The 26391-nt window shown below is 42.0% G+C and overlaps 1 protein-coding gene across 4 annotated transcripts in view; it reads left to right on the forward strand.

Moving 5' to 3' along the window:
• SGCD (sarcoglycan delta) overlaps window positions 1-26391 on the forward strand; it is a 138637-nt gene that overhangs the window by 97099 nt on the left and 15147 nt on the right. For 2 of the 4 annotated variants that reach the window (XM_035559603.2, XM_035559606.2), the window contains exon 6: window positions 7934-8006. In XM_035559603.2, coding sequence (XP_035415496.1) covers window positions 7934-8006 — 73 coding nt within the window. Of the gene's footprint in view, window positions 1-7933; window positions 8007-15350; window positions 15544-16014; window positions 16611-26391 lie in introns of those variants that run through there. The other 2 variants (XM_035559604.2, XM_035559605.2) reach the window with 2 other exon arrangements.

Below are 26391 nucleotides of genomic sequence, written 5' to 3' on the forward strand. Positions count from 1 at the left end.
AGGGAGATATACCAAGAAGGTTTTTTTGCGTGTTTGCTTTTACTTCAAAGTACATCCCAGGCAAAAAGGCTAGAATTTATGCAAAGTGTGTAGGCTTCTAGTCCAAGCTGAAATGTGTGTTCAGATTGTGTTACCTTAATCCTGTTTAAGGAAAAAGAAGAATCATCCACCATCAGATTAATATTGATTAAATGTCACAAGGATTATGAAAGAAGCATACTGTACACTTACCAAGCACTGAAATCAAGTTTAAAAGTGTGGCAGATTTATGTTTTATTTCCTAAGTGTCTTCCCCAGCCTTCACAACCCTGACCTGTTTGAAGCAGAAAGAATATTCTCCTTGATAAATTTCCACTGGGTATTCCCACTTCAGGTGCTCTCCTGAGTTTCTTTGCAACATTACACCAGAATGCCAAGAACAGCTTCAAAGGATTTCAGTGATGACATTGCTATTGTTGAGCTGCAGAAAATGTTGAAAGACCCCAAAACTGCATGAGATGGAAATATCTAGAGGTCAGCATAGGTTGTATCAACTTTTCTTCATATGTATTTGCTCAGTTTGGATACAAGCCCTTCATTTCTTTTATATTATTCCCTTTGTATTTCTCAGACAATCAACCACTGAAGCTAGGCTGTTGAAGTTCAACATGTCTACAGACACACGCATCACTAATGATCTGCATGCTTGTCTTAGAGCTTGCTGCTCATCTTGTTGTTTGCAAGTTTTCTAGCTTAAAACCAGGCTCCATTTATTTCTTAGGACTATGAGTCAGATAACTTCTTCTCCTCCACCCAGCAGAGCTGGTGGTGCTGGATTCACAAGGAGTTCCCATCTGGCATGACTCAACCACAGCCCAGTGCACAAGGGTTGATTCACTCCCCATGTGCATACAGTGCCAAGACAAAAACATGAAGTTTGTATCCTTAAGATATAGATGTGAAAGAGACAAAAAGATATTTGCTAACAGATTCTAAATAATTTATATTGCATTTTTATTAAAAACACATTTGATGCTGCACATGATTCATTATATAGACTCTCCTTAAAAGAACAACTCCCCAACACTTTGACAATGAAGGTATACAGACAGACCTTTGAATAAACCATTTTCATCCTATACTAGAAAGAAATATGAATGAAGCTTTATGTCTTTTATTCAATGCAGTGGCTTAACCTAGCCATGTTATTATTGTTAGGCCCTGAAATAGAATTCATTGATTTCAGATTTGATGGGATTCAAGGGGAGCAACAGCAATTACTATGTTCATCCATTTAAAAACATAAATTAGGGATGAATAAGGCTTTTAAAGCTAGGAATTAAAAGAAGTGGGCACAAATCATTTCTACCTATATTGTATTGGATTTACTTCCTGGACATCTGTTTGCCCAGACACTTTCCTGAGACTATCACATATTACCCCAATGAGACTTACAGAGGAGAGAACCTCATCAGATGAGTATTTTCATGAACAAATTGCTGAATGCGTCCTGATCAATAATAGTGGGAATGAAGGTAGCTTCTGGAGATCATCAGCATGCTATACATTGCCTCTTGACTTGAGCTAGAAAAAAACTCAGAGCAAATCCTTTTTCTTCTCCTCTCATTTGCACAGTACTATGTTAAGGTAGTGTGCTGAGGAGAAGACAGGCTTAAACCAACTTAATCACCACATGTGTCACAGGGCTTTGAGATCCTGCTTTCATCATAAAACAGTGATATGCAATATTCAGGGGTACTCTGAATCTGGAATTATTACTTGAAGAACACACAGAGTAGGAAAGGAAAGTGTCCTTTAGAAAGAAAAACAAAAAAAGGAAAATGAAGGAAAGTGGGGAATGGCTAACCAGGTGTATTTCCACCTGAGTGGAAACCTGATTTTTTTCCCTTCATGTTCTGTTCGCCCCCGAGTGCTGTTCAGCTGACTGCCACCTACCCTTGACAGCAAGAGCATCAACCATTGGTCTAAAAATACCTATCATGGCTTTGCATTTGGATTCTTCTCTCTGTTCCAGCTGATAGCAGTGGAAGGCCAGAGCAACAGTTTTGTGCAGAGGGAGCAGGATGTGAGCAGTATCTTGTCACAATGGCAGGAGCCCAGTTCTGGCTGGAGGGAGACACCTTGCACTAGGGAAGGTGCCAGGACAGTGTCATGCAGCTCAGGTACTTTGGCAGGTCACAGGAAAAACAAAAGGTCCCACTTTCCATTGGTTGGATTTGTTGCTGGCTAAGAAAACGCATGTTCCAGCTGAGACTTGCTCCTTTCCTGGGGCATTTGTAATTTCTTTCTCTCCTACAGATTTAATGGCATCCAGCCATTATTGATGTCACACAAGAGCCTTTGCCTTGCTGGGATGTTAGTAATCTCCCTTTTTTTTTTTTTTCTCACAAAGCTCATGAGATTGATCAGCCAATTCCAAATTGTATGAAGAGGGCTAACACTTCAAAAGATGCTCTTCAGCAGGAGACTGGCAGACCAACATATAGATACTTAACATGATGCTTCTGCTTTGTTTCAATGCAAAACTGGGATTAAAAATAAAAACAAAAAAGCCCAGTCCACTGACTCTTTTTCTTGCTTCCATGTTGGAAACAGCGAGGGCAGCTTGCTGTGCCTGGCATGTGCTCTGCAGCAAGAAGACAGTGTCTTTATGTGCAAGAACTGAAGTTGCTGAAGTCACTGAAGCTGCTGAAGCCAGGCTCCCACAGCAGGTGCAGAGTAGGATGAGGGAGGCAAGAAGAGATCCAGAAGCTGGATGTAACTCCAGAAGCTCACTTGCAGTGGTCCAACCTCAACCAGGCTTGTCTTCTGGATGTGGCAGTAGGCATCTAAGAAACCTGAAGTGCCAGAGAAAAGTCAGTCTTACTTGGCAAACCTGTTCTCATGTGGTCTTTCTTTTGATTCTCAAAGAAAAGAAGACAAACACGAATAAAACCAAGCAAATGGAAACAAAACTGAGACTGAACACTGTATGTTCCCTTGCTATAAAGCTCTTGCTTTCTGATCTCACTCGAAGTGAACGTATACAGGGGTCTTGGATGTTTGTTCCCCCACACCTTATGCACTAGAGGGGAAAAAAACATTCACTGAGTGAATCTTTATGGAGATTCAGAACACTTTAGGTAGATTCTGTCATATGCTTTATAAGTTCCTGACTGATTGTGTGGAATTAAGTTATTGGGCAGAGAACCAGCTAATGGAAACACATTGATGAAATCATTTTTGAGGGACATTAAATGGAACTTAAAATAAAGCTGAAATGGCTTTATGGATTTTTCAGTCAAACTGTTTATGAACATTTATTGGTGGTAAATTACAGAGTGTCAGAAGAAGGAATCGGTAGGTATGGCTTTTAATAGAACTCGCTCTGATATAATACTGTGAGAAAGAATAGTTTATTGCTTAGGGATGTATGATACAGTATGTTTAAATACAAATTAAATGATTGTTTTCTCCTAACTGTCTTTGGCCGTTTGCAGGTAAGTTGCCCTTAGCAGCAGCAAGTCTTATAAGGTGAAAAAATATTTTCAGTACTTTGCAATGAAATGGAAATTTTATACTATGCATTTCTCATGGTAGATAGCAGATTTTTTAATAACATAACCCAGGAAGTAGACACTCTGTTATACAATAGTTAATTTAAATTTGCTTTATGCGTAGTAAAGGAAGAAGAGGGATATAGTAGCTTTGCCTGAGAAGGAAGATTATAACAGCTAATTCTTGAACAGTGGGAGGCATGCATTAGTACTGTTTGCCACAACCCTCATTCCTAGGGTAGGGAATAGTGAAAATATGCCTGTGGGAGTGCAAGACTGGAAGGCACCTTCTGGTCTTGCAAATCTTGTCCCCCGTTTTGAGATTCCACACCTTATAATCATGATTTTGTCAAATCTGTTGTTGTCTGTCACATCTACTCTAAGAGAAAAGCTGTTTCCATTTTTTGCTCCCTGGTGGCTAGAAAACACCTGCTTTTCTTCCAAAATGTATTTGGGACCAGTTTATTGATATTTGCTCTCATGCCAACATTGACCTATAGTCAGTAGTTCTTTTTCCTTTGTGTTATTTATCCTCCTAATGTATTTATACACAGCATTCATATCCTTCTTTCATTGTCATTCTGCTGAACTAAAAAGTCAAGTCCTTCTAGTCTTCTTTTGTAGGATAGGTATTTTCAATTCCTGCACTCAGACAATATTTCCTTTCTCTACACTTTCCTCAAATGAGGATGAGCTGGAGGCTGCTTAATAGTTCAAGGATTCACTGGTGATTCTTAATAAATGTGATTTTTTTCATGTTCCTATGTTCCTGTTAGTCTTGCCTCTTCCCTTTCAGTTTAATGTCATGGTTTCCTTCCCTTTGGCCCTGTCCTGCTGCTATGAATCATGAGTAGCCCTTGGCCCCTTTATGGGATCTTACCATCCAGGAAGCATCCAATATGGAGCAGAAATCCTCACTACTTTCTAAGCACTTGGCCTTAGATTCATACTTTTAACTTTTACCTTCTCTCTCTCTTCTTCCACTCCCTAAGGTCACTCATTTATTTTCCATGACATCCCAATCCTCCTCTGCAGACCCAAGATGGACTAATTCACTATTGACAGCATATTTCCCTCAAACTTTCCTTCTTTTTGTGCCAAGGCCTTTAGTAAAAATTTTAAATGAAGTCACTTCCTCCAGCCTAACAACTTCACTTTCAACACAGTCCAGCACTGATGCTATCACAGCCTGGCTGGGGACTTCCATAGTGGCCAAGAGCCAGACTTTGATACAAATGTCCATATGGAGGATGTCTGGGGAGCTGCCGATCTCCCAGGCAGAGCCTGAGGCTCTTCATTGTGCAAGAGAGAGGGGTGGTGGCATTGGACACGTTTGAGACATATAGCATTTCAGGTAGGCCGGAAAAAAATAGAGAATGGATATTTACGGTTTCTCACAGTCCAAGGCAGAACAAGCATCCACTGAAATCAGCAGGCAGCAAGTTGAAACCAAAAGATGAACTTCTCCAGAATATTTAGTCCAGCTGTGAGTCCCTTGGTACAGAACTGGGGATAAATAAAATGATAGTGAGGTTCAAAAAGAGAGGTGAGAAAAGCTTATCGGTGTCTCTCCGGTGGTCACAGCCAGCTCAAGGTGTCCCTCAGCTGCTGACAGCCAGAGTCAAGGGAGGGATGGGATGGCTCAGTCCTGGTTCCTCAGCATCCCCTCGTGGCTGCTGTCCTACACAGTGACGGGGACAGGCGGCCCTTTGGGAGAGCTCATGTTCTTAAGAGGGAATAATAAGAGATGATACTGTCAAGGCAGTAAGCCTTATCAAGGTAGGTAGCCTTCACTTCTAATTCATACCAAAAGGGTGAAAAAAGGGTGAGATTTGGAAATCTCATTCCTGTTCTCAGTGCATAAAGGACTCTTCCATGGATGTGGGGAATGATGAACAGAGGAAAAGAGGGTCTAAGATCTGTATGAAGGGAAAGGAAAATGAGATGGATGAAAGGAATAGGAGGGGTTTTTTTTTTATTTTCGGCCTTCCTGAAATGACTACATCGGAGTCTCCATTGGTTTTGTTTCCAAAGTTGCTTCCTGTGTTCAAAAAAAAATAATGAACACCTGGAAAGTTCCAGGTCATTAGAAATACGCGAAAGTTCTCCCTTATTCTTCAGACAGTTCTGGTTACTTGTAGATCTTACACTTAGTGTGTAAAAACGACATAATTATCCACATAAACAGAGTCATCAAATAAGCAATGCAAGTGGAAAGGCTGCCAGAATATCTATCTGCACCTCTCCAGCTTTACTATCTCATCTTTCTCACCTCAAAAATCATTGTGCTATTATGCAGATATGTGCAGGCTGCGTCTTCCGCTAAGTTTCATTGCAAAGCTAATAACCAAGGCAATTGTGTGGATAAGCAGAGACTTAAATCATTTGGAAACTGTTGAGAGAGGACAGATCAGATAATAATAACCTTCATGGTTGGCAAGTTACAGCTGCTTTTGACAACTTGTAACAATGAAGACTTATAGTAAAGTTAAGAGATAAATATCTGTATTGGGCCATAGGATCAATTTTAATACCCAAGTATAAAGCCTCAAACTTTAGGCTGCTTTTGTCATCTTTGAGATTACTTTGCTGTTCTCTTGGTTAAAAAGTAGGAGTTGCTTTTTGTTTTATGGAGTGCTTATTTTTATTCTGATTTTCATTTAACACAGTGGGATGGTTTCGTTAATCTATTTCACTGTAAGGAAAGAGCAGTCATGTGGAAGCCACGTGTGTTTCTCGCTTAGAACAGTAGTTACAGAAGGATGTTGTGTTTGTGTGTTTTGCGTCATCTCAGAATATTTTTTTATTCTATAGTGCTGACTTCCAGAGTGCACATAGGTAACAAATTTAATAGCACATATTAAGAAAGATCTCAAACAGTGTACCTAAAAGATCTTGTCAGGATCTGTAGTTGGCACCAATAGCTTTATCAAAGAAAAAATTAAGGATTTTTTTTTCTTTAAATGCCACTGGTAAAGTTTGCATTGGATAATTGGTCACATTGCATCTGAATACGAGACTGCAGGTCCAGATTCAGGAATGTAGGTTATACTTGCTCACTGAGTAGGCAGCTACATTCTAGAGATCAGGAAACAAATTTCTAGTGCACTGGTGTGGTAAGACTGTCATTCACATATGTGTTAGCTGTGGAAGTTTCAGTAGCAGAGAGAAAGTGCCGCTGTGCTGCATGGAGCAGTAGTGACACCCCTTGGGGACTCCTGCGTACAGTCCTGAGGTCTTGAGTAGAGTGTTTTAGAAGTGGAATGGGTTCAGAAAAGGAGCAGTAAGAAGCCCAGAAAATGTGAATCATTCAGGTTAGGAATGATTTAGAAAGATGTTACTTTCAAGAAAATCAAAGAGAAAGTGGATGTGGTTGGGTCACCATCAGTAACCACCTACGGAAGGTGGGGATTTCTGTTCGTGCAGGACCTATTCATTGGCATGCAATGGCCCAAGAAAATTTAGTGGCTGAAAACTGATGTGAGACCAATTCAGGTTAGATACACATTTAAAAATTAGAACAATTAGACAGTGGAAAGGCTTACCACAGGATGACACAGGCTGTCTTTGGCTTAAAACTGAAATAGGAAGAGTACATCTTTCTTAAGAAGCAGTCACAAAATATGGACCTGATGCAGAAATGGCTGGGTGAAAACGTCCAGCCTGTGTTATGCAGGTGGTCACATCAGGGGATCACAGTGGCCTGAAACTCAGGAAAGCTGTTTAATATTACCTAGCAGTTCACAGCTCGTAATCTAAAAACACTCATCAAATCGGGATAGTGCTGTCCGCCCCACTGTCTGTACAAGAAAGGGGAAATGTGCAGAAGTTAAATGACTTCTGGGTCTCACATCAACCCAGTGGCTGAACTGGGACTAGAGCCCCATCTCCTGCCTGCTTGTGCTGCATTTCAGCCAGAGAACGCCTCCCTCCTTTTCCCCAGGCAAAAGCACAGCCTGACCTGAGCCACTTCCAGTGACTGAGCCAAAATTTGGTTTTCTCCTTTGAGTATCTCTCAGAGCAAAAGATAATTTCTTGACATGCATGCAGGTTCATTAATGAGGGATGTAGCTGGATTAGAAGTCTTGTTAACAAGGAGGTATCTTTTCCAAGCTCCCTGCATCAGCTGGGTCAGCAAACACTTCCCACGCTCAGGGTACAAGCAGCTGCTTTTACAACCAGAAGTGCAGGTTGCAAGCAAATCCCACTTGTAATCAAGGCAACCAATTTCAGGTAATCAAGGTCTGGCTTTTCCTGGGGACAGAAGCAATGTGTGCAAGAGAGAAATGGGGTCAGGGAATGGGTTAAATTGCACCTAGGTATGATTTGACAATCACTCCCCTGATAACAGCTTATAATGTTTACAATTTGTCTTCTGTTTTGTTTTGTGATTTCAGGAGCAGAAGGCACAGTGTTCCCTAAATCTATAGAAACTCCCAATGTCAGGGCAGACCCCTTCAAGGAACTAAGGTAAACTTTGGAATATGGTTTAACGGTAACTCAGTGGCACCTTGCTGGAGTTCTGCATACTGCTGGGCATCATTTCTGCTTTTGCACAAGAACTTGGGCTTTGCTTTGCATGGCATCACCAAGGGGATGCCGTGAAAGAGAAGGGATCTTCCATGTTTATGTCTGATGTGACCGAGCTAAAGGCAATCGTGGGTAATGAGAGCATCATTTCTCCTCCGTAACACACTCTGCTTACTCTGGGCTCAGCCTTTGCAAAGAAATAGAGAAATCTTTTGCTGGTTGTGCAGGGAGGTATGGGAGTCTCTGCTGAATCACAGGGCGTAAAAATAGCCAAAATGGTAATGCTCTCCAGCATTATCCGTCTTGCAGAAATGCAAATCCTCCCTGACCTGCACTGGGTCTAACTGTGCACCCATGTCACTGCTGAAACTTCCGGAGATACCTCTTGCTGACAGCAATGTATCAGGAGGGAAAAAACTGCACAGTTCCTGAGAACCAGTTTTCCCACAAACTAATGTTTTGCATTATATAAAATAAAATATACAAAATTAAAAAGAAAAAAGGTCACTACAGGTTAGTTTTGATGACTGCTCTCTGAAAAAAAAAACTGATCATATGATAACTAAATCTGCAGCAACCTTCTAGCCAAAAGGGCTGTAGGGGTTTTTCACCAGTGCTCAAATTATTCTTGCTTAGAAAGAGAGAAAAAATGGAAAACAACATCTTGTCTTTATATCTTGGGTTGCAAACACTCCTCTCCTGGAGAATGCTGGGGATAAAACAATCTTCAGACAGCTGAAGTTGTGTGCAAGCACTGCAGATTTGCTCCAGATGCACCGAGATGGGAGACAACCTCTCATTAACTCTCTCTGCTTTGATACTGGGGGTAGTTGTGGTCCAGCCTAGATTGCCGTGAAAGATGAACAACATCCTGGCTGTCTTCCCTTGTGTCTATCACTAACTTTCAGTTTCTCTCCAGAAACACTCTAATTGTTCCCAATCTGCACTCTGGGGATCACGTCAGACCAAAAGTGCACCAGTGATGTGACTCGGTTCATTATGAAAGTTTATTCTTTTTCTCGGAGTGGTGTCATAAACACCACCTTGTGTTTTTTGTTGTTGTTGTTGTTTTTTGTTTTTGTTTTGTTTTCAATCTTGGTATACTTCCTTTAAAAAAATAAAGAAGAAATGGGGTCTTTGCTCAGCCTGCCATGCAGCTGCTGGGGCAGCTCCAGGGTCTGCTGTGGTGGAAGGAGCCCCAGGAGGGCAGGGGAGGGTTGTGCAGGGCACACGTGTCCTCCTTTCCTCTGGGCAGAGCAGGCAAACGAAGCACTCATGAGTTGGGTGGAATTGTGGGTGAGGTTCAAGTGGCAAAGGCTTTCCCACTCAGCCCGTCGTTGCAGACATTTTCAGGGGGAGGGGGAAAAAAAAGTATAAAATATCCAGTGGCATCAAAATGATTTAGACAATCACGTCCCATTTCTGGTAGTGATTTAGTTCCAAGTTTGTGCTTGCTTAGGAATTTTCTAAATGTGGGAAGGGAATTTAATCCAAATAAATGTAAGATGTCACATTAGAGGGGACAAATGTGAATTAAAGTAGCCTTAATCTGATTGAGTATGCTTCTGTTCCAAAGAGAATTAAGCTAAATGAAATTGAAATGAATTAATGGTGGTATCCATGCAAGGGGTTGATTCAGTATATTCGATCTGCTTTAAATTCTTGTTATTTCACTTGTTCTACGTAGAGAGCTGTTGGATAACTGGCTTTCTTTGAAATTAGTGGACTGTCTGAAAAAAAAAATCTTTTAAAAATCTGGTGATTTTCTTTTGCTTTTTAAGGGAAAATAATTGAAATTTAGTAGGGCTTACTTTGGAAAAGGGCCTGACGGGTCCCAAAACATTTCATGTACTCCTGAAAATTTTATCTTGGCAAAAGATAGATGTTTTTTTCCACCACCCTGAAAGGAAAAGAGGCAAGGGTAGCATTGGGAAGAGAAAGTAAGGTTTCTTGAGAGCAAATGCTCTATTCCTCCCCAAACCAAGAACCATCCTTCTCTCTCTATGCATACCCAAGTTTGTTGGAGCACTGCCTGCTTCTTAGGTGAAATGGAGCCTGTTGGGTGCAGCACAGAGTTCTTACAGGGAGTAATCTTACTCTGGGGTGATATTCTTTGGCACCTTCCTATTTTGATAGCAGTGTGCGTGCATAAGGTGTCCTTTTAGCCTGTTTAAAAAGATGCTGCAGTGAAATGGGACTGAATGAGATGGCAGCTATGGGTCCAGAGCTGTTATCTGTTACCACTAGGAAAGCAGCATTATAAACATGGACTCAGTAGCTGGCTTGACACTAAAAGACCTTTTTCTGTAATAAATATTACAGACCTTTCTTTCCTCCTTAGGCTGAAGTTCCTGGGGAGAAGGTGCACGGTCTGTTATTGTGGGCTGTCGCCAGCACCACCAACCTCAATCACTGTTCCTAGACCAAACGGCTAAGATTAGTTACATGATTGATCCATTTGCTCTTTTCAGTAGCATAGAGACTCCCACTTTTTCTTTAGGAGACTTCAAAATAAGGCGACAACAACTGTCACTAACAGAAAGAGAGGAGACCAACTGCTCCTGTCACTACTGGGAGTCAGACCATCTGTATGTCTTCCTTCCCTTCCTCCTCTACTTAACAGATAGACTGATTTCTCCTTCGACACAGGCAGTATGCCATCATGCCAATCATTTCTGCTTCTTTCCTTCTTTTTCTTCCATATCCCACAGGCCTTCCATCATGCCCAAGTGTCACAAAGACTGATACACTCTGAGCAATGGCATATATATTCTCCATAGACTTTCTGTCCCTGCTTAGCTGATGAACGATCTTTAGTTCATATTCCTTCTAAATTCCTTTATTAGTAACTGGCTGCTCTACAAGGTGGTGGCCACATTCCTGGAGAACAGACAAGGTAGCTGTCCTCTCAGAGCACCAGCAGGCTGTGTGTGATCCTTTTTTCTACGTGCTCTTTTTAAAATACTTTAGTCTACAGTGGTTAAGATGGAGAAAATTCAGGCGGCAATATGTGCTCAGCTTTTTCTTACGTGCTAATCCCATGTGAGAGCTGTAAGGCTGCAGGAATTGGTTGGGTGCTGGTTTGACCCAGGTCCAAACTTCACTGCCGTCTTCTCAGATTTTCCATGATTCCCATGCTACAGAAAGGCTCGTGTGTCCCAAAACAAGAATCCTACACAGCCCAGTATCAGCTGTATTAGGAAATGGCAGAGCTCATAAATGCCCTGTTTAATGCAGAGGTGGGTGTTATTAATGGTTCATATTTTCTTGTTGCGATTTAGAGTGTTCTTTAATAATTACTTCAGAATAGAAATATATGAAAAACTATTAGTATACTTTTGTGAATATTTTCATGTTTTTACTTGCTGAAATTATTTTTAGACTCCTAAAAGTTTTGGTAGTTGCTCATTGGGTTGTAAGCTGGTCAAAAACAGTAAAAAGGAAAACAAATTCAAATTATTTTCATTTTTTTGGACTGCTTACCATTGCCATTCAGTATCATTCCAGAAGAGTTTAGGGGAAAGGTTTGGGAGATTTGTTTGGGCCACTGAAATATTTCTAGTAATCTGTATTGACTCGTTAAAATGCAAGTTGGTGTCCTTATGATTGCCTATATATAAAGGTCGAATTCCTGATGCCCTTTTCTCACTGGATTGTTTAAATAGAGCCCAAGTAACTTGGTGAGAGCCTGTCTTGAGAGCCTCTCCTTGACACTGACAGAAATCACCTGGCTTCTGCTATTTGTCTTCTTCCAAACAGGAAATATATATTAAGGAGTGTAACAGAAGTTGTCTGACAGTCACAAGTTCAGCACTTCCACTGCCACTGCGACATCCTCTGAGGTGAAGGATAAGGGGTAGACTAGCTGATGAGGAGGAAAATATTTGGGGGTGGGTGTGTAATTAAAAAGTGAGTTGCCCGATATAAGAAAAAAACATCAGGGGGGTGATGTTGAACTGCTGAGTGCTGGAAGCTGGGAGGACGTATGCTGGATGGGTGCTGTGTAACAGCACCTGTCCCTGGCTCCTGCTAAGATCCGGTTCCTGGGCTTGGTGAACCCTTGTAGTGACACAGGGTGAGAGCGTGTGGGCTTCATCTGATGGGTCCTGCTGTGACAGGCACCAGGAATGTGCCTCCTCAACCCAAACTCCCTTGTTCAGACTCAGGGATAGCTATCTTACCGCATGGCCAGGTCGTGCCAGGCAGGGGCACCTGGAGTGTGTTGCTGGAAACCTGTTTTAGGGCATTTCTGTTCCTAGAGTTAAATAAAAATAAATCAGCATGAAGTTCCCTCCATGAGGGACAAGCGCAGACCTGGAGTTCATACACTGTTATTGTAAGTTAAAAAAAGTGCAGTAAACTGCTCATGCAAAGCCAGGAAACCAATGGATGATTGTTTTTTTCTGTAATACGCAAATATAGTTAAGGGAGAATTAATCCCTTGGGCATGAAGGGGTAATTTTTGACCAAAGTTAATTATGAAGCACTGAAATTACCAAATGGCAGATGAAATGCACTTGCAGTTTGATTTTATTAGTGCAATTCTACCTTAACATGTACAGTACTGAACTATCCAAATAGTCCAAGTGAGACTTATTGTACCAAAAAGCAATTTAAATACAGTGCTTAGCTAATGTAACAATAGTCATTTTGTAAAATAATAATTCTTATCGAATTAGGGTTTCTCTCAGCTGTGTTTCACAAAGCAGCAGAGACATTTTCAATAAGTACGAACACAAATAATGTTTCTGTCTAAAACCCAGTACGTTAATGAAGATTAAGAGAACAAAAATTAGAGGGATGGGAGGGGGAAAGAATTGTATAAAAGAGGAAGTATTTGGTGGGAAATGGGTGTTGTTTTTAAAGAGTAGTGTGTGATCCTGAAACATAGTTTAGTTTACAACAAACACTTGGGGATTTCTGTGAGGTGTCAGCAAGGGAAAAATGGTCATTTTAGCCTTGTATCTAACTGGTGTTATTTTTGGACTGATATGCCAGAAAGGATGCAATTATTTTCTCTGTTATACCACTGCAATCCCAGTAATTTTGGCAGTCCTACCAGCTTAGACTACAACAGACTTTTGCCTTGGAATGAGCTTTACTTTCCACTTGGTAAGAAATATGTGATAACTATTTTAATATGACACAGCTAGGGCAGGATTTATAACACTATCTCCACTCAAGTCAATGCAAACCTGTCAGTGTACAACTGAAATGAGAGAACAGGTTCTTCATTTCTAAACTTCAAGCTAATTTAAGTGGACCCTGATGAGTTTCTTTTGAATGGCAGAAGTCCTCATCACTCCTAGACAACTAATCTAGGAAACCATGTGCGATCCAACAATTTTCTCATGACAGAGAAAGCTTCCTGAAGAATTTGCTATTGGATGAGACTTTTTCAGAGCGGAATTCACACTGATTTCACAGCCACAGCCAATTTGCTTTAGCCTTTCCTCTTGTTGACATCCCTTCAAAGCTGCTGCCCATCCATCTATTATAGCAGACAAGCCACAGCCCTCCCAAGTCAAAGGGAGCCTTTCCATAAGGCTTCTTGTGGATGGTGTATCGAGCACTTTACACAATGCATTTGATATAAGGCTTGGGGTTAAGGAGGCAGTTGATTGCAGGGGCTTTCCATCTGGTAGAATATTCCCATTGCAGAGGGGACTTGCTGTTCTCTCTTGTTGCCCCAGCAGATCTCCTCTTAATGGCTGTCACCTCTTTCACACCCAGCACCAGATGAGGGGGTTAGCTCTTGGTGTGTTTTCCTTCCCTATTTTTAGCAGGTGAAGCCTAGGTATGGATCAGATAATCAGGAGGCACACACCTGGCAAATGGCAGAGGCATTGACAGAGCTTTGCTGACTTATCCCAGCTGTATAAATCATGGCACTGCCCTGCTCGCTGTGCTGCTAATAGGATCTGTCCATAGACAGGCAGATCCTTTTCAAGGAGGGCTAATGGACAGTGAAAGCAGGCTTGGCAGGAAAGTGAGCTTGGCATAAAGGTGCTTCGATTGCTGAAGTAAAAAATGAGATCGGCTTGAACTAGGAAAAAAAGAAAAAGTAGTCAGACTTTGTGGTTGAGCAACCTGCAGTTGGGTGCATGGCTCTTTTCAGATGTAGTTGTGTCCCCTGTGCTGCGGCAATGTGTGGGTGCAGGTCTGTGGGTGCAGGAACATCCACCAGAGCTACGTGGCCCTTCAGTGAAAACAGAAGAGTGGGAATAGGGAGGTAAGGGGCAGATTTCTAAATTAAGTTGCTGCCAAATGGCATAGTGTATGGGGTAGACAGCAATGGAAATCTGTCTCTTATTTGGTGGTTGGTTGGAGGATATGCAAGGTTCCTCTCCTTTTGTATATATTTAAGGAGCATAGTCATAAGTGTATGCTTATTACATTTCTCTAGTCAAGAGACCAGTGTAACTTTTCCTGGGCTCTGAATAAAATAGCACAGCTTGGTTCATTATTTTCCTTCTGCATTTATTCCACAGGGGTTTCCTAGTGCAAACATAGTCCTTTTCTGGGAGATATTAATCATCAATCCTGCCTGTTATCTCAGACTGAATATTTTTCGTGTATACAAGATCTGTGTCCTGCCTAGGTGTGTTACGCCTGTGATTGTCATTAGCTTTCAACAGCAGAATATCACTTGCTCTGTAATCAGAGCATTCATCTAACCTTCGAGTGCCGTTCAGAAAGCTGTACGAGCCAGAAGTCCTCTGGGACTTCAGAGAAGCCCTATCAGTGTTAGTAATCTGTACAATCATATCCACATCCATCCACTTGAATAACAAAAATGTGAGCTGTTTTTCCTTTTTTTAACTCTCTGTGCAGCACACCACTAACCTTGAGTAGAAAATAGATGCTAATAAATGCAAGGTCTTAAAAATGTGAATTATAGCCATTTCACACTTCATGGCAGACTCATACTGGTGAAATGGCTTAATACTTAATTACAATGCATGTCCTTCTCTCAAGTGCGGATGACATTCCTCAGATAGATTTTTTTAATGACATCTGTGGAAATAAGTTGAGAAACTAATTAGTTATTCATATAATACAGAGTACTGGCCGTGTTCTGATTAAAAGGATGTGGTGACACCCAGCTAACATAATGTATCTTTCTGGTAGTAGTTTAGTCTGCTCCCTGAGGTGATGTTTTTTTGGAAGGTCTTAGAGAAGAAGATAAAAATACCCCCCTAGCCTTTGCAACACAAATGTTTATAAAAGACATTGCCTTTCATTTATATCTTGCTAATGATTAATCAGGACTACTCTGTTCAGGAGCAGCATACCTTATTGCTTGTGCCCTAGGAGGAATGCCTGGTCTGCAGGCTCTAAGGACCATTTTTGCAGCGTTGACTTTAATGGGATCTGTAGGTTATTGACTAACTGCAGCTGTAAGTCTCCTGAAAGCGATCATTGGACAACGACCCAGAGAGAAGGACCAGCAAGCCAGCATTTGTTTCAGTGCAAGGTGAGCAACGTGTTTGCCTTGCAGCAGAGCCTTGCCAGTGCTGCATGAACGTGGGTAACTGGGAGGTGGTGGGCTGTGAATCTGCTGGTGTGGGATGTGGCATTTGTAATACCCTGTGAGAGTCTCAATAACTATTGTTTTATCATAATATTTGTACTTAGAAAAGAGCTATTTGCACCAAGGATTTTGAGCATGAAATGCAGAAGTAAGCAGAAAGCAGACAAGGAAAGCATCTTACCCACCTGTGGTCCCAATCCCATCTTTAATTCCTTCACAAATAGTGTGATATTTAGGGTGTAATCATGTTCAAAATGACTGAATAGCTCAGAAGAGGAGATTTTCCTTTGAACATAGTTCTTATCTTAAAGAAATGAGAGGGATATAATCCACTGAGCACCATGTTTGCTTTTGGGTAGAAAAACGCGTGGCTTTCTTCAATATTTCTCTCTATCTTTTTATATTTCTCTCCAGCTGTGTATCTTGCATTTCTAAAACCTGAAGTGAAGAGCAAAGCAGGCAAAATAAAAATCTTTGCCTTACTCAGCACTCGGTACTTGCCTTTAAGGAAGGACTATCTCCCCACTGAGCCTTTGCACGTGAGCCTGGACGCCCTCTTGCAAACCAAAGCCAGCTCCTGCAGCCATGCAGAGCACAGCATGGGAATCGCAGCTGGGGTTTCACTGCTGAAGAGCAGCAGTTATCAACCAGCTTCCTTAAAACTGAGTGTTTAATATGGACTCCTCATTAACCTGGTACAAAATAGGAAAGGACAGTTTAGATGCTTTCCTGCTCGAGTGAGAAGATGCTGGGTATTTTGTTTCCTACTGCTTTCTGCTCATGCCTGAGGGCTTGGCTGTATCAAGGCAATAACAGTTATTATTTAGTGTGAGCGAGGTACTTTGAGCTGTATGAGTCCATTGTGATTAAAAAGAACACTTGTACAAAAACATTAATTGTACTTTAGACTGGAGACAGGAATTGATAGCTGTTGTATAACTATATTAAAGAGAAGAAAAATGTATCTATAACTATAATGGAATTCTTTCTTTTGAAAGCAGTACTTTGTATACTTATTAAGAGAAATCATAAATATTCACTGTGCCTACAGAATCTTTATTCTGAATTTATGTGTCATATGTAATAGAGTTTTCTTTAGGCCAAACAGGGTGGCTGTGTTGTTTCCTCATTACTTGAACTGATTTTATCTTCTTAATGTGCGGTGTGCTGCTGCTCTGCTCCTCATATATTATATAAATCCACACTGTATTTTGCAGCATGGATTTATCCCATGGGTTTATGTGGCACCTCTGGCAGCTTTGAATAATACGAATTTCCTACCAAACGGCATTGCTGAGGTCATGCTAAAGCAATGTCACTCCTTGCTTTCAAATGGTGTTTGGACTCAGTTCTGTCTCTCTCACAGACCCAGTGCATGTCTGACGAGAACCCGTTTCTAAATATGACTCAACAGTCAAACCCGTGTCCCTTAGGCAGCAGGGCAGTACTTAGAGCAAGAAGGAGGCTTGCTTGGCTTTCTGCAGCGTACCATGCAAGCTCACCGTCAGAAGTAATCGCCACATCATCATTGCACTTTGTAAGACACATTGCACAGGAGGCTGTTGTTTTGCCTTTAGGCAAATCATAGCAATTCCCATGGGCAGGAATTGAAAATACGTGTGCAGATTCAGCTCAGAAAACAGGATCCTTTACTTTTTCTGTACACATGCCTTACAAATGCTGCATGGAAAGCATCAAACCACAAGTGGTGGAGCTAATCATGTTTAGATCCTGCAAGCATTCACACTAGAAACCAGTCTTGGTGGCCAGTTAGCCCATCGTGAGTAAGTTCTTAGGCCTCCGGTTGAATTAGCAGATGATAGCCATAAAGTAAATAAGGGAAGCAAATGCATAATGAAGTTGTGGACCTGTTATCATGGGATGTTCTGCACACCAGATGAATTATATAAAGGATTACACTCTCGCTCTTCTTCTCACACACCTTCCTCAAGAACCTGTTTCAGTCTGCTTCTGTCAGAGGCTGGATGGACCTCACAGCTAACGGCCAACATTACTAAGCATCATCCCTCTCTGTCTAGGTCTCTTTTGGAACGTCATTGGGATTTCTTCCACCTAGCAAAGGTGTTTTCTGAAAGCTGGATTGTTCTGTTAGGTACCACCATGAACAATCAAGTCCTGCTCATCATCCATTCCCGCTTGGCATCTTTGGGGATCCCTACAAAACTCATAGTTGATCCCATGCTCTCTACTTCGTCTATAAGGATAATAATATATTATTAGTGTGTGACCATTACCTGCGTGCTCATTCTGGGCTCAGGGGTGAGTTAGCGTAGTGGTGTTAGACTGGACGCAGTTGGTGACCCATCTTGTCCCTTTTGCATGCTCATGCCCCATGAAGAGAGGAAGTGGAAATGCATCAGCTACTTGTGCTAGCAGCACAGGCAGAAGCTTGCAGGTGGTTCCTCTTTCTCTTTTCCATCTTAGAAAAGTTGAGAGCCCAGGGACTTCACCGTCTTATTTCCAGATTCTGATGATGTCTCTGAAATTGGCAGTCCCCAGTTCTTGTTCCCAGCTGAATTGGGATTAGTGTGACCATCTTAAAAAGAAATGAAAAGGTTATGGATACCAAATGTGAAAGCACCATATTAAAGGTGGAGCATTACTGGTTTGAAAGCCAAAGTGTCAGCCGCCATTTCTTCCAGCAGCAGATGTGGCTGCTATAAATACATACCTCAATACATACACATGTGTTTGCTGGCAGATAAAATAATGTTGTTTCACTTCACCTGAATGAGGACATGGTGTCCTTGGATAGAAGATGTCAATCTCATAAGCATGTATTTCACACAGTGTTGTATGGCTTTGGGTTCATGCAGGAAATGAGGAAGCAGAAATGTGATTACAACCCAATAACAGCCATAAAGTAGGTGTCTCCAAGAAAGCCTGAAAAACACATTCAGAAATGCAGCTCAGTTCTCCAGAGAGGGGAAACAAATTTCCCAGGGTGTGGGCAGTAGCTGCAGAAGGAGAGGAATTTTCTCCCAGGGTTAGACTAACACGAATGGGTGTCAGGCTCCTGGGACCCAGCAGCTATTTCACCAGCTGAAACTCTCCATCTCAGCTGCAGTTCTCTTTCTGTTGTGTTGAATTGACATCGGTTCATGAGTTCTCTCATCTTTCACAATACAAAAAGGAAAACACATTCTCTCCCTCTTTCTCTGGTTTCATGTCATTAAGGACGGTTGTGGGAAGACTGGCTGAGGACATGTTATGAAGTGACACTTGGGAATCAAGCAAGAAAGTAAACAAAACAAAACAAAAAAACTTAGGCCATCAAGGATCATAAAAGAGGTTGTAAAGCAGAGGGGAAATGGCCTCCTGGTGGGTTTGAGAACAGCTGAGAGGGCTGGATAATGAAGGGATGTGCTGCTGTAAGGAAATGTTCTTTGCCAGTGAACTCAGTGAAAATCTGCTTATATTCGATATAATAAGTGCAGAAAGCAAGTCAGAAGGGGTTTATGCTGCTAGTGCTGAACAGTGTGGCAGTGATAAAAATATGTCGTGTCCTGTCCACTTCCTTAAGTATTAAACATTTTAAAAGACAGAGAAAGAAGTTTTGTTGTTGGTTTTTTTTTTTTTTTTATAAAGGATTTGGTGTCTTAACTTTAATGAAGGAATAATAAATATAAATGGATATTAGTAGAAGGTTATTAGAGTTGTTCATTTTGATCGAAAATATGCAGTATCTTCTCAAGCAATGCCAGAGGTTAAAGATTGTTATTGCTTCCTAAGGTTTCTGAAATTAAATTCTCCCTCTTATGACCTACAAGGTATGGTTGATTGAAAATGTGTGCGTGTGAAATGGTTTGTAATAAATTCATATTGCAATTAAAAGTCTCTTTAGAAAACAGGCTATCATACACAAATCAGCTGAGGAGCTGTCTCTAAAAGATCATAGAATCATTAAGGCTGGAAAAGATCTCCAAGATCATTTGGTCCAACCATCAGCCTACCACCAATGTCAGCCACTAAACCATGTCCCTAAGCGCCAGGTCCAACCTTTCCTTGAACAATCCCAGGGACGGTGACTCCACCACCTCCCTGGGCAACCTGTTCCCATGCCTGACTGCTCTTTCTAAGAAATGTCTCCTCATTTCCAACCTGAACCTCCCCTGGCGCAACTTGAGGCTACTCCCTCTAGCCCTATCACTAGTTACCTGTGAGAAGAGGCTGACCCCCAGCTCCCCACACCTTCCTTTCAGGCAGTTTTAGAGAGCAATGAGGACCTCCCTGAGCCTCCTCTTCCCCAGACTAAACAACCCCAATTCCCTCAGCTGCTCCTCACAGGACTTGTGTTCCAGGCCCTTCACCAGTTTTTCATTAGCCTCCTTTTTTAAACCACCTGACAGATGGGAGATATGTGTGGTGCCTCATCTCTTGATATTCCCCAGATACACCACTGACACCACACAGCACACTGTGGTTTTAATTTATTAAGAGTAATTAATTTATTATCTTATTTATTTATTATGTGCGATGGGGAAAGCCACTGCTACAGCAATGGATGGAACAAGGCATGATACTGAAAGGAGGGAATTCTTGAACGCGTTATTCCCTTTCTATTCAGGTAACTAAGACTCCGTAGGGCCAGCTGATGACAACACCATGTGGATGGGATGTTTTTCCCCAGCAAGCTTCCACACAGGGAGCTGACAAACACATGAAGCGTCTGGAACCAGCACTTCTACACCCAGCAGGGCGCGTTTACTCCTGCCCCTGCCCCCTGATCTCCTTGCACTGCCTTATTTCACAGGAACAGCCCCAAGGCCCGGCTCTGCCAGGACGGTGCCGCCCCTCACCACACCTGAGGCCTCTCCTCCCCCCTTCCCTCAACGCCTGCCACAACGGCCCAAAGCCCGCGGTGACGTCACGCCCCGGAGGCGTGGCTTAGCCCCAGCGTGCACATGCGCAGAACACCACGGGAGGGGAAGGCATTTTCTTATAAACTTGAGGAGTTTGGTTCTGGAAACTTAAGTGCTTCCAGAGTGATCACCTGGACTTTTATCCGGTTTATATATATCTAATTAATTACAAATGACATCTCAGACAGATACTCTCAGGGTAGAAAAATTAAGTCCTTCTTAATCACTGTTCGTTTCTGTCTAAACCCTCCACACGACTCAGTACGAGGTGATAAATTCGTGTTTTTGCAGGGCAAAAAAGCCCATTCTGAGAGGGCTGTGCCAGGTTCCAGCAACGTTTTTCTGCTCCTCACCAAATCTAAACCTTTAGGTCATAAAGCAGGCATTGGCTTTTTTCACTATAATTTTTCAAGTACAGAAACTGCGGTAATGTGGGGTTATCTATGTGCGTTTGGTGTTAGTATTAACAAGCTATATCCTGCAGGCAATATTTTGCCTTTATTCAAAAAAAAAAAAAGTTCCCATTTAAGTCATGAGGTAACGATGCACCTACACACCGAGTAGAAGTCTTGATTTTATGGGTTCTTAGTTCAGCAATGGGGTATCATTTAATCTGCATCCATTGGGATTGTTCTGAACAGTGAGAGAGGACCAAGCAATGACTTTGTCAGAAAATTTTGCAGAGCTCTGAAATTCATGGCATTCAAGCAACACCACACCAGGAGTCTAAATCTATGAGTATAGAGGTTAGTTACAGATATAAAGAATAAATCAAGCAATAAAAGATGCCTATAAAAAAGGATGTTGCCTCTGAAATGAAGACACTCCAGAGTTCATCATAAACCTCTGACATGTATTCAGTCACGGCCTGCTGTCACAGTCTGAAATTCATTTCAAGGTGCCTGCATATTTTATGCTGTAACCTCTAATAAATACGTACACATTTTCAATGATGTTGCATCATACTTTGTGAACTGATGTGCCATGAAAGGGGAAGCTGTGTCAATGCAATGGGAGTTCTGCAGGCAAAGGTGCACAGATACGCATTAAAAATGTTTCCCTGACTGGTACAGTATGTCAATATGTCTGTGCGATACCAGAGAGAGTGTTGCTTTCATAATCATCCCTTTGAGGAAGCTTTCCTCTGGCTGGGTGCTAGTTTTCTGTTTCTGAAGGAAGCAAAACACATACTATTGCTGTGGTGTCTGGCTTTCCTAGTCTAGCCTATGGTAGGTAATGGCTCTGGCTGACCTGCCAGTGTGACTGAAGGATTCCACAACAAATAAAATGCTGTTTTGTTTTAGCATTCCGTTTTATATATATATATATATATATATATAAACAAAAGTTTGTTTTTGTTTGCATTGTGTTTTTAATTAGAGTGACGAATAGCAAAATTAGCCTTCAAGAGCTAGGCTGAAGTTTTGACTGAGCCACCATACGCTTGCACATAATGGTTCTCTCACTCCCCAAATGGAGATTATGGCTCTTTTGAAAGAATAACTACAAGAGTTTTGTAGGAACAATTCTTAAAAATGCTGTCCCTTAATTTTTAGAAGCTGTCAGGAGTTTGAAGTGTGGTATTGATTTATGGAGATAACCTGGCCACTTCTGAAGAATTTCCTTCTTTTCAGAGAACAGTATTCTGGGAGGCTGCTCATGTATGTGTTACCCATCAGAACCCATCAGCCACTCTCACTACGGTTTGCTGCAGTCAGAAGAATGCAGAGTTCTTCCTAAGAGTGTCATTTTCTATAGTTTAAAAAGTGCACCTTCTCAAAGTACAAGAGAAATTAAGAGTGAAGAAGAGCAGGCAATAATTATTTATTATTAGTCAACATTTCCAAAAGTAACTTAAGGCATTTGAGCATCTAATTTGAAAGATTCATTTTTTATAGTACTTATTTTTCAGCATATGATAGTATATACTGTATAAATATCAGAGGGTCACAAGTTGGTTGTTTTAAAAAAAAAAAAAAAGAATGTTGGCCAATTCTGGCACTTCCTACTTGGTTAAAAAAATAAACAAAAAAGGGGAACCAAACTTGGAAAAAATAGCTGATGCTTTAAGTGTTTGTGGTCACTATAGGAATGTGCAGACCTTGCAAATCTTTCAAGTACTTGAAAAATGATGGAATCTACTGTCAGTGAAAGGCTAGAAGCATCAGGAAGAGACCAGGATAATCGGTCACTGTATAAGAGTGGTACAGTGTCTCCCTGTGACATGCCACTAAGCTTCTAATAAGAGATCATGTAATCTTAAAAACATGTCAGAATTACCATTGTTGATTTGTTTGTTTGTTGTTTTTTGTTTTACAGAACTGCTTGTATGTGTAAAAGTCCTGAAAATGAGTAGCAAGGGAGAAGTGATGCCTTGTACTACTTTTATTGGTTTGTCTGGTTTATTTTGGCATTGAAGTTACCACAGTAGCAATTTCTGAAAAGTTTAAAATACATGAATTGCAGACTTTGGGTAGTGCACGAGGTATATAGACAGCATAGATTCAGCATTCCTTTCCAGCTGAATAATTGCTTTATCCTGGATGGTAGAATGACTCCAGTGGTGAACCATATTTCCAGTGTCAAACCTTAATACACTCATGCAGATGGTGAGGCTGTGTTGCTTTTCAGACTTATAACTTTGAGTGATCTGTGGGCAATGCCAGGTTTGACCATGTGGAAATTCCCTTCCTCTGTGATGTATCAGGCCCAGATCGCCAGGGAGCAGATGAAGCTGTGGAGTGCAGAGCCCCAGCAGCATGTGGACAGGCAGCCAGTGAGCACACCATGCCGTGCTATTAAGCAAGTCACTCAGAAATATACTGGCAGCTTTGCCATTAGTACTGCTATACTTTTCCTGCTGTGCACTGTGCTAATATAAATATTCCCAAACTGCTTTTATATATACTCAGGCCACCAGCATGTGTCCGCACTTTTTCTTCCCTGAAACTACCTTTTTTATATTCAAATGGGAGAGTTTAGAGCTATTTGAATTCTATTTCTGTATTCACAGCACAAAGCAGAGTGAGAGCTGGATGTCACAGTGGCAGGACAAGCTGCATTTCTGTCCCTGAGTGCACCCACCAGGCCTTTACCCTTTCGGAGCAGGGTGCCAGAATCCTGCCATTTCCCAACCAAACCCTGTGACAGCACTGAGTGCACGATGCAGAAATAACCACACTGGCTTTGGCACTGGAAGAGGGACAGCACAGGTACCTGGCAGCACTGTGTGGGATAATTTAGCCTCCCACATCGAGTGTTGTTCCACGTAGAAACATTCTCCATCCATCAGGCCTGCCTGCCCCGTGGTTTAACTGAGCTCAAGGGCTGGAGTTCCGGCTCCTTGACAGCAAGTGTTCACAGCACAGAAGTCCCAGGCACAACTAGTAGCTTTGTCATCTCCAGCAGCAGAAATGACTGGAGAATTTGCCTCGGAAGAGGTCTCATTTGCCAAGCCAAGTGCCTACAGTGTAACCTAGTCCACTGTCTTTGTGGAAAGCAAATATAACAATCCTTTTCACAGTGCCCAGCAGTGTTTATCTTCCAGGTTGACTGGCCTGCAGTGACATTAGTGTCCCCAGAGCTTCTGAACTTAATCATTTCCAGTTGCTGCTTGGCTGCTTGAAGCAGTCCTGGTCCACCCTCCAGTGTGTTCTTCCTGCCAGTCACTATGGGAACAGCAATCAAAGCTCGTATTTATGGCTCTGTAGATGTCCAAGGTCACAGAGCGCAGGTCTAGTGGGAACAATTAAAACAGGCCTGTCCAGTTATATCTCTTGAAGCTCGCCCCACATTATACCTCTAACTAGAGCAGTAAAGTTAAAGCAGCATGACTGTCAGGATGTGACTGCTTTAAAAAAGATATCCTTTAGAGGAGATAAAGATCCTCCATATACTGTCATCTGTGGAAGTATACTAGAGTGTAGTCAGCGTCAGTAATGTTGGACAAAACCTGTCCCCAAGGTTTCTCTCTGCATCCCTGATGGAGAGCTGCACCCTGCCAGCCCCCGCTGCGCCGTGCAGCCCTGGGCAGGCAGCAGCACATCCTGACATCCCTGCAGAGGTGCTCAGCGCTCTGCAGGCTGCAGGAGGGCAGGTCACTTGCTCTATAGTAGTACAGAAGGAAAAAGAGAGGTCTGTGGGAATCGTTCGGGTGAGTCATGAATATTGAGTACATCCCTTATGTGTTGGAGAGGGGGACAGGAGGTAACCAGTTCTAAGCACTGCCTTCCCCCTGGGGAAGATATTCCACTGAAAGGCATACGGATGAAGGAATCTGGGAGCTGTGAGAATTCCTCCACAGGGAATCGGCTATGGGGATTTCTGCCAGAGCTGGCACTGAAACTGAAGAGAGGAAACACTTCACTTGTGTCTACATATAAGCTTTGGGAAACTCTCCAAATATATGCAGTTGGCATCAATCCACCGCAATTCCCTAACCAGTGATGGGCCCCGGTCAGCACTCTACCTCTGAATGCCGGCACTGTGCCATATGAATAACTGCAGATGTCACAAATTCATTATCGAAACACAGGAAAGAAAATTCAATTATCACCTTCCCCGCTACTTTCTGACCAGCTCCTTCCTTGACTCAGCAATTTAGTATCTGTATTTCTCTGATACAGATATATAGATTTCTCTGAGCTTTATACAGTAGGCTTGATATTCAGTGTCCAAATAACTAATTTTTTCAGGTGACTCCTTTCAGTACTTTACCCCAGCAGTCACCCTGGGCAACGTTAGCAAGTGGTACTGGTTTGGACTGGAAGGTCCAGTGTTGAATGTGTCTCTTCAGCATGGTGCGTGGAGGTGACACAGAAGTCCTCATTTCCTTGGGGCTACAACATGACGACTGCATTCAGTATTCTGGAGCAGGAATCAACTGCTCCTGGCTGCTGGGACATGGGGATGTTGCAGGGAATGATAGATTTCAGTGTTCCTGGTGCAAGGGGTGTGATGTGCCAACCTTTGTGTATAGCACGTCTGTGTCGATGGGAAGCAAGAAACATTTGGAAACTTGTCATGGTGACAGATGGTGATGCACCTTTTGCTTGAAAGAATAGAAATGCACCAACATTTTAAAGAGAAGGGAGGAGGATACCTTGGCTTCTGCCTTCAGTGATGGCTTGGCATTGCCTGTGTTTGGCAACTGATGTGAATGGAGACTGTGGTAGTAATTTCAGCAGGAAAGCTTCAGCAGGATGGTGGCCACCCACAGAAGATTGTCCAGATTCCACATGCACTTGAGGAACCCAAACAGATTTTAAGTTCTTGCCTGGTTTATTTTCGCTCCTGCTGCCTACCAAGGAGACAATCAATACATAGTGTTAATGAGACTGCTGAGCTGTACCACAAGAGTGCAGGCAATTTAGAAAAACCAAAGAATTCTGGAGAAAAAGAAAAAGAAAAAAGAAAAAAAAAAAAAAACTGCCTTACAGTTTTGATTGCTGTTTTTGAAGCAGTATAATAACCATGATTATTTTTTTCTCTTGCACTTTTTTTTTTTTTTTTTTTTTTTGCCAGGCAAAGGAAGAATTAAAGGTCTGGAATCCAATTTGCTTTCCAATGTTATGTTTCCAAGGTAACTCTACTGACTTCTTTTGAAGGCAGTACTTAGGAAGTCAGTGGGGTTACCTCTGTCTACCTGGGGGCATTCCCACTATGTGAAACCATCTGGTGAAGTTCCGTGTGGAGGCAGTGGTTTAGGGCCATGCTCTGCAGTGGAGGTGGCAGTCTTCTATGAGAAAGTTTTTTAATGAGTTGGCTTGGGTACTAGGAGAAATCAGCAGTGAAGAATTGCCTGTATCACTTTGCTGTGTTAAGGAGAAGGGTATATTACTGCTCCTGGGCTGTGCTGAGCCATCCCCACTGCTGCTGCACTGCAATAAACCCAGGGAGCACTGAACAT

This window comes from Cygnus atratus, chromosome 14, assembly GCF_013377495.2.
Source record: "Cygnus atratus isolate AKBS03 ecotype Queensland, Australia chromosome 14, CAtr_DNAZoo_HiC_assembly, whole genome shotgun sequence".
Lineage (NCBI taxonomy): Eukaryota > Metazoa > Chordata > Aves > Anseriformes > Anatidae > Cygnus > Cygnus atratus.